This window comes from Chenopodium quinoa, unplaced genomic scaffold (assembly GCF_001683475.1).
Source record: "Chenopodium quinoa cultivar QQ74 unplaced genomic scaffold, ASM168347v1, whole genome shotgun sequence".
NCBI classification, from domain to species: Eukaryota; Viridiplantae; Streptophyta; class Magnoliopsida; order Caryophyllales; family Amaranthaceae; genus Chenopodium; species Chenopodium quinoa.
This window is the reverse complement of record NW_018742815.1, coordinates 5,531,404-5,544,872: the sequence shown is the minus strand read 5'-3', so window position 1 is coordinate 5,544,872 and position 13,469 is coordinate 5,531,404. Positions and strand designations below refer to the sequence as shown.

General features: G+C 32.3%; 1 protein-coding gene across 1 annotated transcript; it reads right to left on the bottom strand.

Moving 5' to 3' along the window:
* Nucleotides 1-5,383: 5,383 nt before the first annotated feature.
* LOC110725875 (trihelix transcription factor GTL1-like) lies at nucleotides 5,384-9,209 on the bottom strand. The gene is made up of 2 exons (XM_021905337.1): nucleotides 8,597-9,209; nucleotides 5,384-8,066 (listed from the first exon to the last, which is right to left on the bottom strand). Exons 1-2 carry the CDS (start codon nucleotides 8,932-8,934, stop codon nucleotides 6,152-6,154), a joined length of 2,253 nt encoding a protein of 750 aa, XP_021761029.1. The 5' UTR covers nucleotides 8,935-9,209; the 3' UTR covers nucleotides 5,384-6,151.
* Between the last annotated feature and the right edge of the window lie 4,260 nt (nucleotides 9,210-13,469).

Genomic DNA, 13,469 nt, shown 5'->3' with positions numbered 1-13,469 from the left:
TCTGACCCATATTTATCCCGACCCGCCCAATAATCAGGTCTAATGATGAAAGAAGCAAATAAAGGGGGGATTGAAAAAGAGAATCTTGGAAGGAGGCTCCTTTGATGGGACAGAAGGAAAAGGAGAGGGGACGGAAGGGAGGCGCGGCTTCATCGTTCCTCATGTGATGTTGGCATGGCATGTTGTTAGGAAGTGGTGCCCTGCACACTACACTGCTCTCCCTCTTTTGCTCTTTGTCCCCACTTTTCTTTGGACCCCAATTTACCCCCTTTCTTCTTCTTATACTACTATCAATATCAATTACACAATTTATCATGTATCCATTCTTAGCAATTTGACTATTTAACACCCTTAATTAGCATGCCATAAACCAAGGCCTAGGCAAGGTAAGGCTTATGTATGTAGAGATTGGCCAAGTCACCACTCTCTTCTTTTGCTGGAAGAAAGTCTTATGTTGAGCTTGGTAAGGACCAGGTTGACATATTCTAATGCCAATCAAGCACGACACAAAAATTGTCTAACTTAATATGAGCCTATCATAAGATGGGCATGACACGAGAGACATATCAATGTGTAACAAGTAACACATGGACATTTTTCTTAAATTTTGAAATGAGCACAATGGACTAATCGCATGCATATCATCCCACTTATATTTATCAATTTACAAAATATATAAAATTATTAAAGGGATCAGTTGGCACGTTTCAACTAGCATAACAAGGCAAATGAGTCAAGTCATGTCCATGGGCTATGCTCAAGAAAGATTGGCATGACTCATTAGACGGAGAAATTAAAGAAAAATATTCAAATTTCACGTTTATATATATTGAAGTTTGAAAGTCATCGAACAAGCAATGTTGGCCAATTTTTATTTTTATTTTTTCTTTTTCGTTTTAGGGGAAAAAAATCGAAGGGGAGAATGATTTAGCGTGATATTTAAAGTATAACGGCTCCAAAATCAAGGTCCCATATACTTCTCATTTGTCTTACTCATGTAATTAACGTTATGTTTTATGTGGAAAATAAAAATCTCCTCCTTATGGTACATATATCATGGTTCATGATTGTTTTCCTGGCCACGTTCTTTTCGCCTAAATAATCAAGGTTCAAGTTAAATAAGCTATCATAAAAAAGAAAAAGTTAAATAAGTTATCATAAGTTAGAATAAGTTTATGTAATGCTAACAATAAGATTGGTAAGTCTATAAATAAATTGATAAATGCAATGTTAATAATAATAAAATAATAAAAGTTTTACCTCCAAAGAAAAACAATTTTAAGGGCCACTAAGTTTTGATAATCTCTTATGAATTCTAATTAGTCAAAATCAAATTAGTTGAGGGGTTTTAGGTATAAACTTACATTTATTTCTACTTATTACACTTATTTCATAAATTAAGTACATCTTGTGTCTATAAATTTCTTTAAGTTTTGACTTAATTTGTGAGACAAATACTACACCGTATCAAGGATGGACTTTTAATGACGGAAATTAATAATTTGATGGGTCATAATCTAAGGCAATAAAAATAGATTTACAAAAAGCTTTGTTGTGGTTAAATTTTAAAGGATTTATTTACATTGTTGCAATACTTCTGAAATTTGTTGTGTGAGCATTTTATATTGATTTAACATCTAAGAACTCTTGAACAGGCTCTAATAATACTCATTACGTTTAGATACTATTTGGGTTTACATAATAAAATTTCACAAATATATTGAAGGATCTAAAAATACTAGCTTTTACAAATTAGGCCCCGTTCTCTTCCCCTTATTTTTGCTTTAATGAAATAAAATTATATTTGTTGAACTTAAATTAATTTTACTGAACTTAAATTAATTTTACTGAATTGAAATTATATTTGCTAAACTGAAATTATTGTTACAAATTCTTCTTTAAGAAAACTGAATTTTACTGAACTGATATTATTTTTACTGAACTGAACTTTATTTTACTAAACTGAACTTATTTTTACGGAATTGAAATTATTTTTACTTAATATTAATTTTTTAAGGTGAAGAGAACAGGACCTTACACTGCTAGTTCTATGTATAAGTAAAATAAATTTAAGGATTTACTTCTCTGGTCACACTTTCTTTTTTAAAATTGTAATAATTTTTGTTAAGTAGTGTTGGCTCAAGCTTATATGTGTTTGTTATTCGTATTAATTAGACAACAAGTCGAGATGAAATAACACCTATATCAATATTAATTTGTAAATAAATTAAGATGTTAGTATTATTAAAATTGCTAACATGGAATAACTTTAATAGTGGAGTTTTTTGTCTAACTATTTTTTCTACTAAAGTTACCTTTACTCCAAAATCAGTTTCCACACTGAAAATTGAACTTATTAGTAAAAATCCATCTCAATTGATAAAAACAAATCTCAATTAATATGTGTACTAATCAATTTTCATAATATAATAAAAAATTAATTAAAGGAAAGAATTAGCAAAAAGAAATTTTAATTAGAAATACATAATATGTAGATTCAATTAGCATGAGTGTAAGTAGTTTAGTTTAGTGAAAGATACTTTTGATGATTGTAACTTGATTATAGGTGTGTTTTTCTCAACTTACTTTGATCGATATGATTTGAGACATAAAATAAGTTAAAAAGTTCATCCCAAACTAAATTTATACTACATTTTTTTTTGAAGCAAAAATTTATACTACATAAAACTAAATTTATACTATGTATAAAATTAGTTAAAATTAATTCTGGCATATTAATAACTTCAAACAAACTAAATTTAAATTAGTCTATGTAAAGCTATGTGTCCCTTAACTTTGTTCTAAAAAAGCTATTAATTATTTCGTAAATAAAATTTTAGGAAATTTTGACTTTTACCACCTTCAAATAACCACTTAATTGAATTTACCACCTCCAAAAAAAAAAGATTTACTTTACCACCAACAAAATTTCCAAAAAATCGATTTTACCACCAACTAACGGATTCCGTCCACGAATCCGTTAGTAGGGCCCACCGTTTTGACGTTTCTTCTTCATCTTCCCCGATCTTCCGTGTAAACCAACCAGCAACGAAATCAACTACCTCGGTTGGTCGGAATTTCGTGTGTGACTAAGGAGGGGCCGGAATTTGGTGTGTAGGTTAGGGAGATGGTCGGAATTAGGTGGTGGTTAGGGTTTTAGGAGTGCAAATTTTGGTGGTGGCTAGGGTTTTTAGAGTGGTCGGAATTAGAAGGGGCTTTATGGGTGGTCGGGATTTGGTGGCTGCCAAAAACTGAGAAGCCAAATCACCAACAACAGGGATACAAATCGATTATCATCAACATTTCTACAAACCAAAGCAATTAACCCATTGCAACACCCACAAATCGAAACCTCAAAACCAGAAAAAGAATTGGGTAAATCAAACCTTGTCAATCGTTTTTAGCATCAAGCTCAGAACCCCACTTCAATGGAGTCGATTCCAGGTGACTTCCATGGTTGAGGATAAGAAGACGACGGTCAGAGGAGAGAGAATGAGCGAGATGAAATCTGATTAAATGGGTGCTGCTGATTGATTAAGGAATGCCAAGCCTTGGAAACGCATTTGAAGCGAAGTAGTGATTTAGTGGGTAATCGAAAAGAATGGAGGTGATTAACTCCATTGGAAGAGACGCCATTGTTGTGGCTTTCGAGAAAACAGAGCAAAAAAATAAATAAAAATTGGTGGAAAGGTGGTTGTGGCTGTGCGGTGCGGTGGTGGGGCTGGTCGTAGCGGTTAGGTGGTGGGGGCTGGTCGTAGCTGTTAGGTGGTGGGGCTGGTCGTGGCCGGTCGACGGTGGGGTCCCGACGGTGGCAGCAACACTGGTTGATTAATGGGGATTTTTGGAGGTGATTGGTGGTAAAACTGATGTTTTATTTTTTTATGAGGTGGTAAAGTAAATCTTTTTTTTTTTTGAGGGTGGTAAATTCAATAAAGTCGTTATTTGACGGTGGTAAAAATCAAAATTTCCTTAAATTTATATCGTATTACACGGTGAAAACATGCAGATTAAAAAATACAAATTATATCAAACCAAAATTCTAATTTTTATTTGCATGAGTGTATCAAATACTCTATACGTTTATTTTTTAATAGTAAATTGAAGAAAGTTAGCAAGATCCAATTAGATAATCAATTCATTCAAATAAAGCTAGCTAAGAGATCAGAATAGAAAAAAATTATAAAAATTAACATCACAAAATTATTTCATATGAAGAGAGCATAACCCAAGCTGGAAAAAAAAACACTCCCTTAATTACTTTCAATTTAATAATATCCTGAAAATAAGAATAACACTTTATATGTTTGGCAAAGAACACACTTCACTCATTTTTGCCTTTTTAGTATACAAAATTATTACAGTAACAGCAGTTAAAAATTAATGGAGGTGGTAATTAAGATAATTAAAGAAAAACATATTGTAAGCTAGTACTAAACTTGTACGTAGTATATCACATGTCTTCTTAAATGATGTAACAAAAATATATGTAAAATTTGACAGTAAAAATCAAGTGTTTCACTATAATATTTTTATAATAATTTAATCCCACTTCTTACTTAGACGAAATTAATCCCATTTTAAATTTAAGTAGACAAAAAAAATAGTAAAATAAAAAATCTTGGATTGTTTAAAAAAAGAAAGAAAAAAATGTTTTCTTACAGTATAAATTAAAATTAAAAGAGGTAAAAAGTAATGGTAAAATAATTGTAAAATTGGGTATCATTCATATCAAATTTTCCTTAAAGTAATAAGATTCTCATGCAACAGTTTTGCAGCAAATTTGCAGAAATTGTACACTACCAAATTATTAAAAATAAAATATAAAGTATAAAAAAAAAGTAATTACCGCAATAATTTACTCCTTGAATCACATGGAAGTGAAGATAAATGAATACCTTGGCATCAGCTAACATCGTCCTAGCTAGTCCTACATGGACAAAGCTAGGCTACATCAGTTAAAATTCAGTACTTTCATTTTTATTTTTATTTTTTGTCAATTTTATTTGATTTTTGTGATGCAGACTTTCAAGAATAATTTATGACTATATAATATATCATCAGAGATATCAGACGGCCCAAACTCCCAAGCTTAACTAAGTCGCCACCCATCAAACGAGGTTTATGCCAAAGTCAGCTCACTCACTCTCTCTCTCTTACACTCATACATAAGCTTTGCTGCATATACGGCAATCATTGGTGAATCAAGTAAATACTAGAACTAGTACCATAGGGAGTACTCCTTCCGTCTTTAAAAGTTTCACTTAATTTGAGTTGGGTTGAGGTTAGGCCTTATTGTTTAAAGTGCTAAGTGTATAATGGGTTATGTTCATTGAATCGGAATATAAAAAGTGAATTAAAAGTAAAATTGAATGAGAATTTGGTGTAGTATAACAATTAAGTTCATTTGATAATAAGAAAAAGTACCAGTAAATTAACCGGGATTACACATTTATACACCCCCACAATTTAATCAACAAAAATTGAAAATGCAATAAAGAAAAAATATATTGAAAGAAAAACACAAGGAGTACTCTCTAGTAGTCTCTTTATTCCATTAAATTCCTGTTTTTTACCCATATACCCATTTTTTTTTATCCCCACAAACAAATCTATCACTCTATTTTTCCCTCTCTTCCTCTCCATTTTATTTATTTAGCAAAATAATAAATAAATTATCAAAATTTAAACAAAGAACCAAAAAAAAAAAAAAAAAAAATTACTGTCCCCCAAAAATAATAGCTTACGGGGTATTTCCTGAGTCTTGCCCCCTTTTTGACAATTGCTCTGGCCCGACCCTTCCGTCTCGAGATGTAACCCGACCCGACTTAACCAAACCCGCTTCGCCTCCCGTCGACGTCTTCCTTTCTTCCATGATCTGACCCACTTGGATATTACATGATAAAGATTATCAACTCAAGTGTCACTAACACCCATAAACGAACATATATGTATAACTTTTTTTTTTTTATCCCCTCTTGATTTCAAAGCCCAACCCAAAATAAAAATTATCCCAAAAAAAAAAAAAAAAAAAAAATCCCCATATTTTCATGCTTCCCAACAACCAGTTCCCAAATTTTAATTTTAAATTTTTTTTTTTCTTCTATCCCATCTCTCAACTTCTCTTTGATTGCTATACCATGTAATTCATCACTCACTCAGCTGTTGCGGCGGTTCGAGTGGCGGTAGTTGAGGTGGTCATTGAACCTGCATTGACATTATTATTCGCCACTATCTCATACCCACCACTTCCTTGATCATCATCGTCCTCATCATCCATGTCGTCCTCGCTTTCGTCTTGATTCTCACTCCCTTGATCCTCCATTGCTTGATCCTGGTGCCCTTGAAGCGGCCATTGCTGTTCGGGTTGTGCCATGATAGGCGCCATTGTCGTGGCCGGCTGCTGCTGCGCTTGCCCATAGGTTGTCAATGGTGTGGCATTGGTGGTCGCGGGATTGATTTCCATTTTGTTGCGCTCGCGGTAGAGGGCGTCTAATTGATGGAAGTACGGACATGTTTTCGAGTCCTCGGGTCGTTTCTTGTTGCTCTCCTTCACTTTCTTGAAGTACTTGTTGATGTTTTCCCACTTTTCCTTGCATCTTTTGGCGTTTCGGTTGTACCCGAGTTTTCTCATGGCTGCCGAGATCTCCTCCCAGAGCGGGCCTTTTGGCCCGTTCTCTTGGTATTTTTGATCAAGGTTGGTACGGAGATTGATCAATGCTTGTACTTCGGCTTTAGGCCATCTTGATGAACTTGCTTGGAGGAGATTCTCACCATTGGTCGACTTCTGGAAGTCACCGTTGTCGCCGCCATTGTTTGTATTGGCCACCACCAATGCTTGTTGTAGCTGAGGTGGTGTTTGCTGAGGCAACTGTGCTATTGTTTGTGGTTGAGGTTGAGTTTGTGTTGGCGATGCCAATGATACTTGACTTTCAGGTACATGAATTTGTGGTTGTGGTTGTGGTTGAGGTTGTGGCTGTGATTGTGTTTGTTGCAATACTTGTTGTGTTGCTGGTTGTGGTTGCGGCTGTGGTTGTGACACGGGAGTAGGACTAACAACGGGAACCGTAGCACGAACCTGGCCACCTTGAGGTTGGGTTTGAGGTTGTGGTTGAGTTTGGGATTGGACCGGTAAGGGCAGCGGAATTTGCTGCTGGTCAGAAAGCTTTTGAAGGAAAGAGATAAGAGCGGCATCTTTCGCCGCAGCCATAGACCGTTCTTGAACAAGAATATCATGTTCCCGATTCAATCTAGCCATCTCTTGTAACTTCCATGCTTCCTCTCTAGCAACCCTATCATGCTCCCGTTTCTCGACCGCCTCAAGAAACCTCTTCTGTAACTCCTCTTGCTTATCAATCACTTCCTTCATCAACTTCTCAAAGAAATCCTTCCATTTCCTCTTCCTCTTCCTCCTCCCCATTAGCTCCTCATCCGACGATGTCGATGAAGACGACGATTGAGTAGCCGATGGGGAAGACGGATTCTCCATCTGGATCGACCCGTGAGTCCGGATCCCCATTGTCTGCTGATGCTGATGCTGATGCTGATGCTGGTGCTGATTCTGATTCTGATTCTGACTCTGATGATGTATCACCTGCGGCTGCGGGTGCTGCTGCGACTGCAACTGTGATGCCTGATTTGTAGGGTTATTAACATTCATTTGTTGTTGTTGTTGTTGATGATGATGAGGCAGTGGACTAATACAAGTAGTGTGAACTACACTTATTGGATGGGGGCTTGATGGAACAGTAACACTAGCTGGATTAGTACCAGCTGGTATTACCATTGTGACCGGTACCGCCGCTTGCGCCGGCCCTTGTGATTGACCACGTTGTGGTGTTGCTGTTGCTTGACCAACTGGTTGTTGTGGCAATGGTGGTAGTGCCGAAGACGCTGCCATTGACAAATGGTGCTGTTCTAACGCCTCTAATTGCTCAAAAAATCGATACGTCTTACCGTCCGCCTTACCGGTTCTCCCGTCTTTCGTTCTCTTGTGATACTTGTATACATTCTCAAACTTCTCCTTGCACTTCTTTGCGCTTCGATGATATCCAAGTTCCGCCATCTTTCTGTTAACAAATCAAAAGTTAAATTAATAATTACATAAATATATAAATAAATAAATAAATTGCACCATATCATACACAAATCTTAATTCAACACTTGCCAATTAATCAAATAAATATATACTTGTATGTATAAATATGAATGAATCTTATTATAGTAGCATATGATTATCCCAATATGGAGTACATTTCGAAATTATTGCACATAAAATTAGGAACTAAGTGGCTCTAAATTTCAGTGAACAACCAATTTGCATAAAGTTCTAAAATGAAAGAATCCCAATATATATTCTAATAAGTACAAAATTGTACTTGGGAAGCTATTCTAGAAATTCGAAAAACATGAGAAGTAGAAGAAGAAAAAAAATAAAAATCACCAAATTAAATTAAAACCGATTAAAATGACATGACTAATCTCATAAATAAAATGAGATTATTATCATTATTATTTTTATTTTGATGTTATATTTATAGAAGTTGCAATAATAATTGGATGAAAAAAGATGAAAAAAAAAAAAAAAAAAAAAACTGACCTGGAAACTTCTTCCCACAACGGACCTTTGAGGGAGGAATCACGAAAAATAACATCCATATCAGACCTTATCTTAAGCAAAGCAATAGTTTCTTGTCGAGGCCAACGGTTACCGCCAGTGCTCCGGTCATTTTCAAATAAATCTCCACTACCACCGCCACCTCCGATACCGATACCGCTTCCGCTTTGAGTCTTCTCCTCATCTTCCATCCCAGTGCCCATAATTGAGGCGTCCGGTGACGGTCTCACAACACCTTCACCGACTCCGCCTTCGGATTCATGTCCCGAACCACCTCCGCCGTCACCGGAGCTTCCTATTAAGCTTGAGGTCCCCAGCATGTATTATGATGAGATAATCTTTGTATCAAATTTAGTAGTATAGTTTGAGTATAAGATGATGAATGAGATGAGAGAGAAATGGTGGTGGTGGGGAGATGAGAGAGAAAGAAAGAAAAAAAAAAAAAAAAAAAAGAAGAAAGAGAGAGAGTGCTATTTTTGCCTGCTGCTTGGAGGCTAATAGCAATACTACTACTCTCTCTATATTTTTTTTTATTTTTTGTTAGCTGAATTACAGCTAACAAAAAATAAATATAAATGAAAATAAAATTGAGTTAAACTAGCAAACAGGAGCAAAGGAGAGAGAAGCTGGGGTGATGGTGAATTCAAGGGTTTTATAAAGATTGAGTTGTCTTAATAATTTTTATTTTTCTTTTTCCTTTTTTTTTAATTTTAATTTCTTGTGGGGATCTGGCTGTCTGAATTAATTTTTTTATTTTTTTAAAAAAAATTAATTTCTTTTTTCCATTTTTTATGGTGTGGTTTCTTACTTTTCTTTTTATTTTTATTTTTTCAGCTGTTGGAATCTTCACTCTTCCTTTCTTAATTTCTCTCTCCTCCTCTCTCTCCACTCTTTTTTTTATCACCTTATAATATTCACCCTCCATACGACCTACCTTTTTCATTTATTTTTTATTTTTTTTGAGATGTGAATGAAAAAATGGGGCCGTATAATTATTATAATTTCTGTATTCATATACGATTTAAATATCTTTGTTTAAAAAGATTACTTCATAAAGTATTTGGTATACGACAATGTATGTACATGGTATAACAAAATTACTTTAAAGAATTGAATGAGAATTTTCCATTCACACTCAAACTAAATTGAATTGTGTAAGATTTCGATCTAATATAACGTATTTTTCTTGTTTATTATAAAAGGAAATAAAACTTATGCACAGCTGCCAGCTGGTAAAATTACAACTCATTATTACTCTGTATTAAGATTGCATGATAACCGAAAATAATTTATGAAAATAAATTATTGATGTGGAGTATTTTGAATCAATTGAACTCCGTGCTTTACAATAGAATTTATAATTTATAAACATTGATTAATATACATTAGATTATGTTTAAATACATTTAAATAAAAAAATAAAGTAAAATAAACTTTTACCCTTTTTACAGTCATTTATTGTTTTATTTACCATGCAGACAAGTAGAAGAACTCAAATAATTAGAATATAATTTTACAAACATAAAACAGTAAACTAACAATACTTGTATACATAATCGGTAATTTATTTAATAATAATATAGTACATGTAAATTATGGAGTATTATTATTACAAAGAAAGTGACAATTATTGTCAGATGGCTTCTAATCTGTGCAAGCTTGATTTCTATCAATGGAAATTTACAGCAGTTAATTAGTTCCCTAATTATTTATCATAATGGTCGGCTATTTTAACTTTTTAGCGTACTGTATTTTTACACAACATTTGCTACCGTACCATTAATAATAAGAATATGGTACATTTTTCCCCCGCCTAAGACTACATATAATTAAGGAGTTTTAGAATGAAATTATTAATTTAAATTAAATATTAATTACATCAATTGATATACTCCGTATAATTTTATTGTGTATTTTGTATTTTAATTAACACATTATGCACCGATTGATCTTTTGACATTATTCACAGGAATCACAGCTAGTTCTTCAATCACATATACATGTGTGATTTTTTTTTTTTACTATAGGTAAATTTATTTTATATAATATCGAATTTATAAATATCATTTCATATGTAATTAAAGATATTAAAGTTGAAACTGTGCATTACATAATTGAATTCATTAATTAAAGATATCATTAGCCCTCGTAATAATTTAATTATATAATTGAATTCAATTTATATAAATATCATTTCTTATATAATTAAATATTCAAAATGGAACATATGCATTAGGATACGTAAATTCATATTACAATAATTGAAGAAAGTATTAACCTTGAAAATTAATATGTATTTTAGATGGTTATAAACACGACTAATATTATAAAATATATATATATATATATATATATATATATATATATATATATATATATATATATATATATATACTACGCATATTATTAGCCTTTGTAATAAATTAATCGTATTAAGGGTCTGTTCTCATTGACTGAACTCAGCTGATTGAATTGAACTGAACTGAACTGAGCTGAATTGAACTGAACTGAACTGAACTGAAATGAATATTTTATAAGAGAAGAAAATTAGGAACTGAACTGAATTGAGTTGAACTGAACTGAATTGAATTTCAACGTATGAGAACAGGCCCTAAGCCGGTATATTTCTTAGTTACACCATATTATTTTAGAGCGGTAAAAAAATTACTACTGCGCATGATAAGGTTTGAAAATGGGAAAATAAAAATTAAAAATGGGAAGCAACAGCTGCAGATAGCGACGATGAGGATAATAAGTTGGTTTTCGTCTGTCCAGCTAAAAATAGTTAAAAGCCGGCTCATGTAGGTCACCTTTGCTTTTTGGGTTTTTTTTGGATTTCAGTGGTTATTATTTTTCATCTTAATTCTCACTAAATTACATTTTTACCCCTACACATGAGACTCTTTCACCTTAATCATTGATCCCCTAAAATTATACCAAATCAGATCACCTAAATAATTTAATATTACGGATCAGGTGATCAGTGATTAAATTTTTTTTTTTTTATAATTTGTAAAATTAATTCATTATTTAAAAATGCCAGCGAAATTAATTTGGATCAAAACTTTATATGAAATGACGAAAATACCCTTTGGTTAACTAGTTATTTAAACATGATATCATAGTCTTAAAATTAAAAAATTTCAACTATGTTGGGTAAAGACTATGGCGCTCGTGCAGCCACGCAGGCTGTTGTTGGGACCCACTAATGAAGATGACTATTTAGCCCCATTTGACAAACTCTGTTTTTTTAATCTTTTACCCCCACTTGACTTCCCAAAATATGTAGGAATGAAATTGTGTTTGATAAATTTAGTGATTAGATTATTTCTACTTATAGAAAATGAAAAGTGATAAATGATAATATGCTTACTTATTTTAGTAAGAAAGTTCTACAACAATTTTAATTGACTAGAGGATCAAGGTTAATTTAAGGTATGTTTAATTCACCTGATTTTATCTAATTTAACTTTATTAATTATGATTTTTGACTTGTGTAAATACCTCAGTGAATCTAATTAGCCTTAAAATAAAAATAATTATTCGAGGTGAATAAAGCACACCCTTACTGGTTTCTGCATGGCCCACAATTTCATTTTTAATTAGGTGACAACTTTGATTTTTACTTTTACACCTAATTTTGTAACCATTTGAAATATGTAAGTATTTTTTTTCGTGTGTACAGAATCTTTACTTTTAATTATCGTACCTCATTTTTAAAAAAATCAAATCCGCAATTAATTTTACCCAAGCCTACAAGGAAAAATGTTTTACAAAGACAAAGACATTGTTTTTAATTAAGTACGTGTAATACAAGTAGAAGATACAACCGGCAATTCAAGTATAACACCCCAATATCCTTTTGTACTCGTAGTAGATGATTTATTGGTTTATATACATACACATATATACATCAATATATAACTAAATACAATAATTAATGCATTATAATAATTTTGACATAGAAAAAGAGGGAGAAATAAAATGGGCCCAAAAGATATTACAAGATAAGAGTAAAGAAAAAATTTAGGAGGTGGGATCCATTAATTTGAATTGATCTAAGTTAGATGGAGGTCGTCTTATTAGGCAAACCCATTTATGGGTAGAAGTAAATAGTGACCAATTCAGTTAGTATGCAACCTACCGTAATAAATATGGACAGATACTAAATATAATTTCCAAATAATTAAATAAAAATTGGTGGGTCGAATGAATTCTACATATTTTAATTTAATTATACTATATGATCTATTATAATTGAAAAATTATAAAATTAAATTAAGAGTATTATTACTATTATTATTATTAGTATTGATGAGTTAATTTAATCTTATTTGGTCTTGACATATAACGTGGCTAAAAAGCCATTTTCATGGAATTCTAACACCACCATTTCTTCTTGTCCCCCATTTTTATTTTCCCATTATATATCAATTAGCTTTGATATGGGTTATCTACCCCTATTTTGAAAGGACCTGCCCTAAAAGCTAAGGTTGTTAAGGGTCGGTGCTTTTTTTTCATTAAATTACTTTTCAATTTATAAAAATAAATAAAGCTCGTATTGATATACGGAGTACTTCATATGTTTGCTTTTAGCTGCAACGTGTTTACTTTTACGTCTATTAATGCTTAATTTTAATCCTTTATAATATTAATTATAGATAAGTAAAAAAATTAACATTTTGTAAATATAACTTGAGATGATTCTAACAAGATAAGGTATCATGCAATTATATTTGCTGACATGTAAATAAAATAGGTGATTGAATTGAAGAACGTGAGTTGTAAATTTTTAAACATTGCAACTGAAAGAAAACGAATGAAATATTTGATTATATAAATTATAAAATAAAGA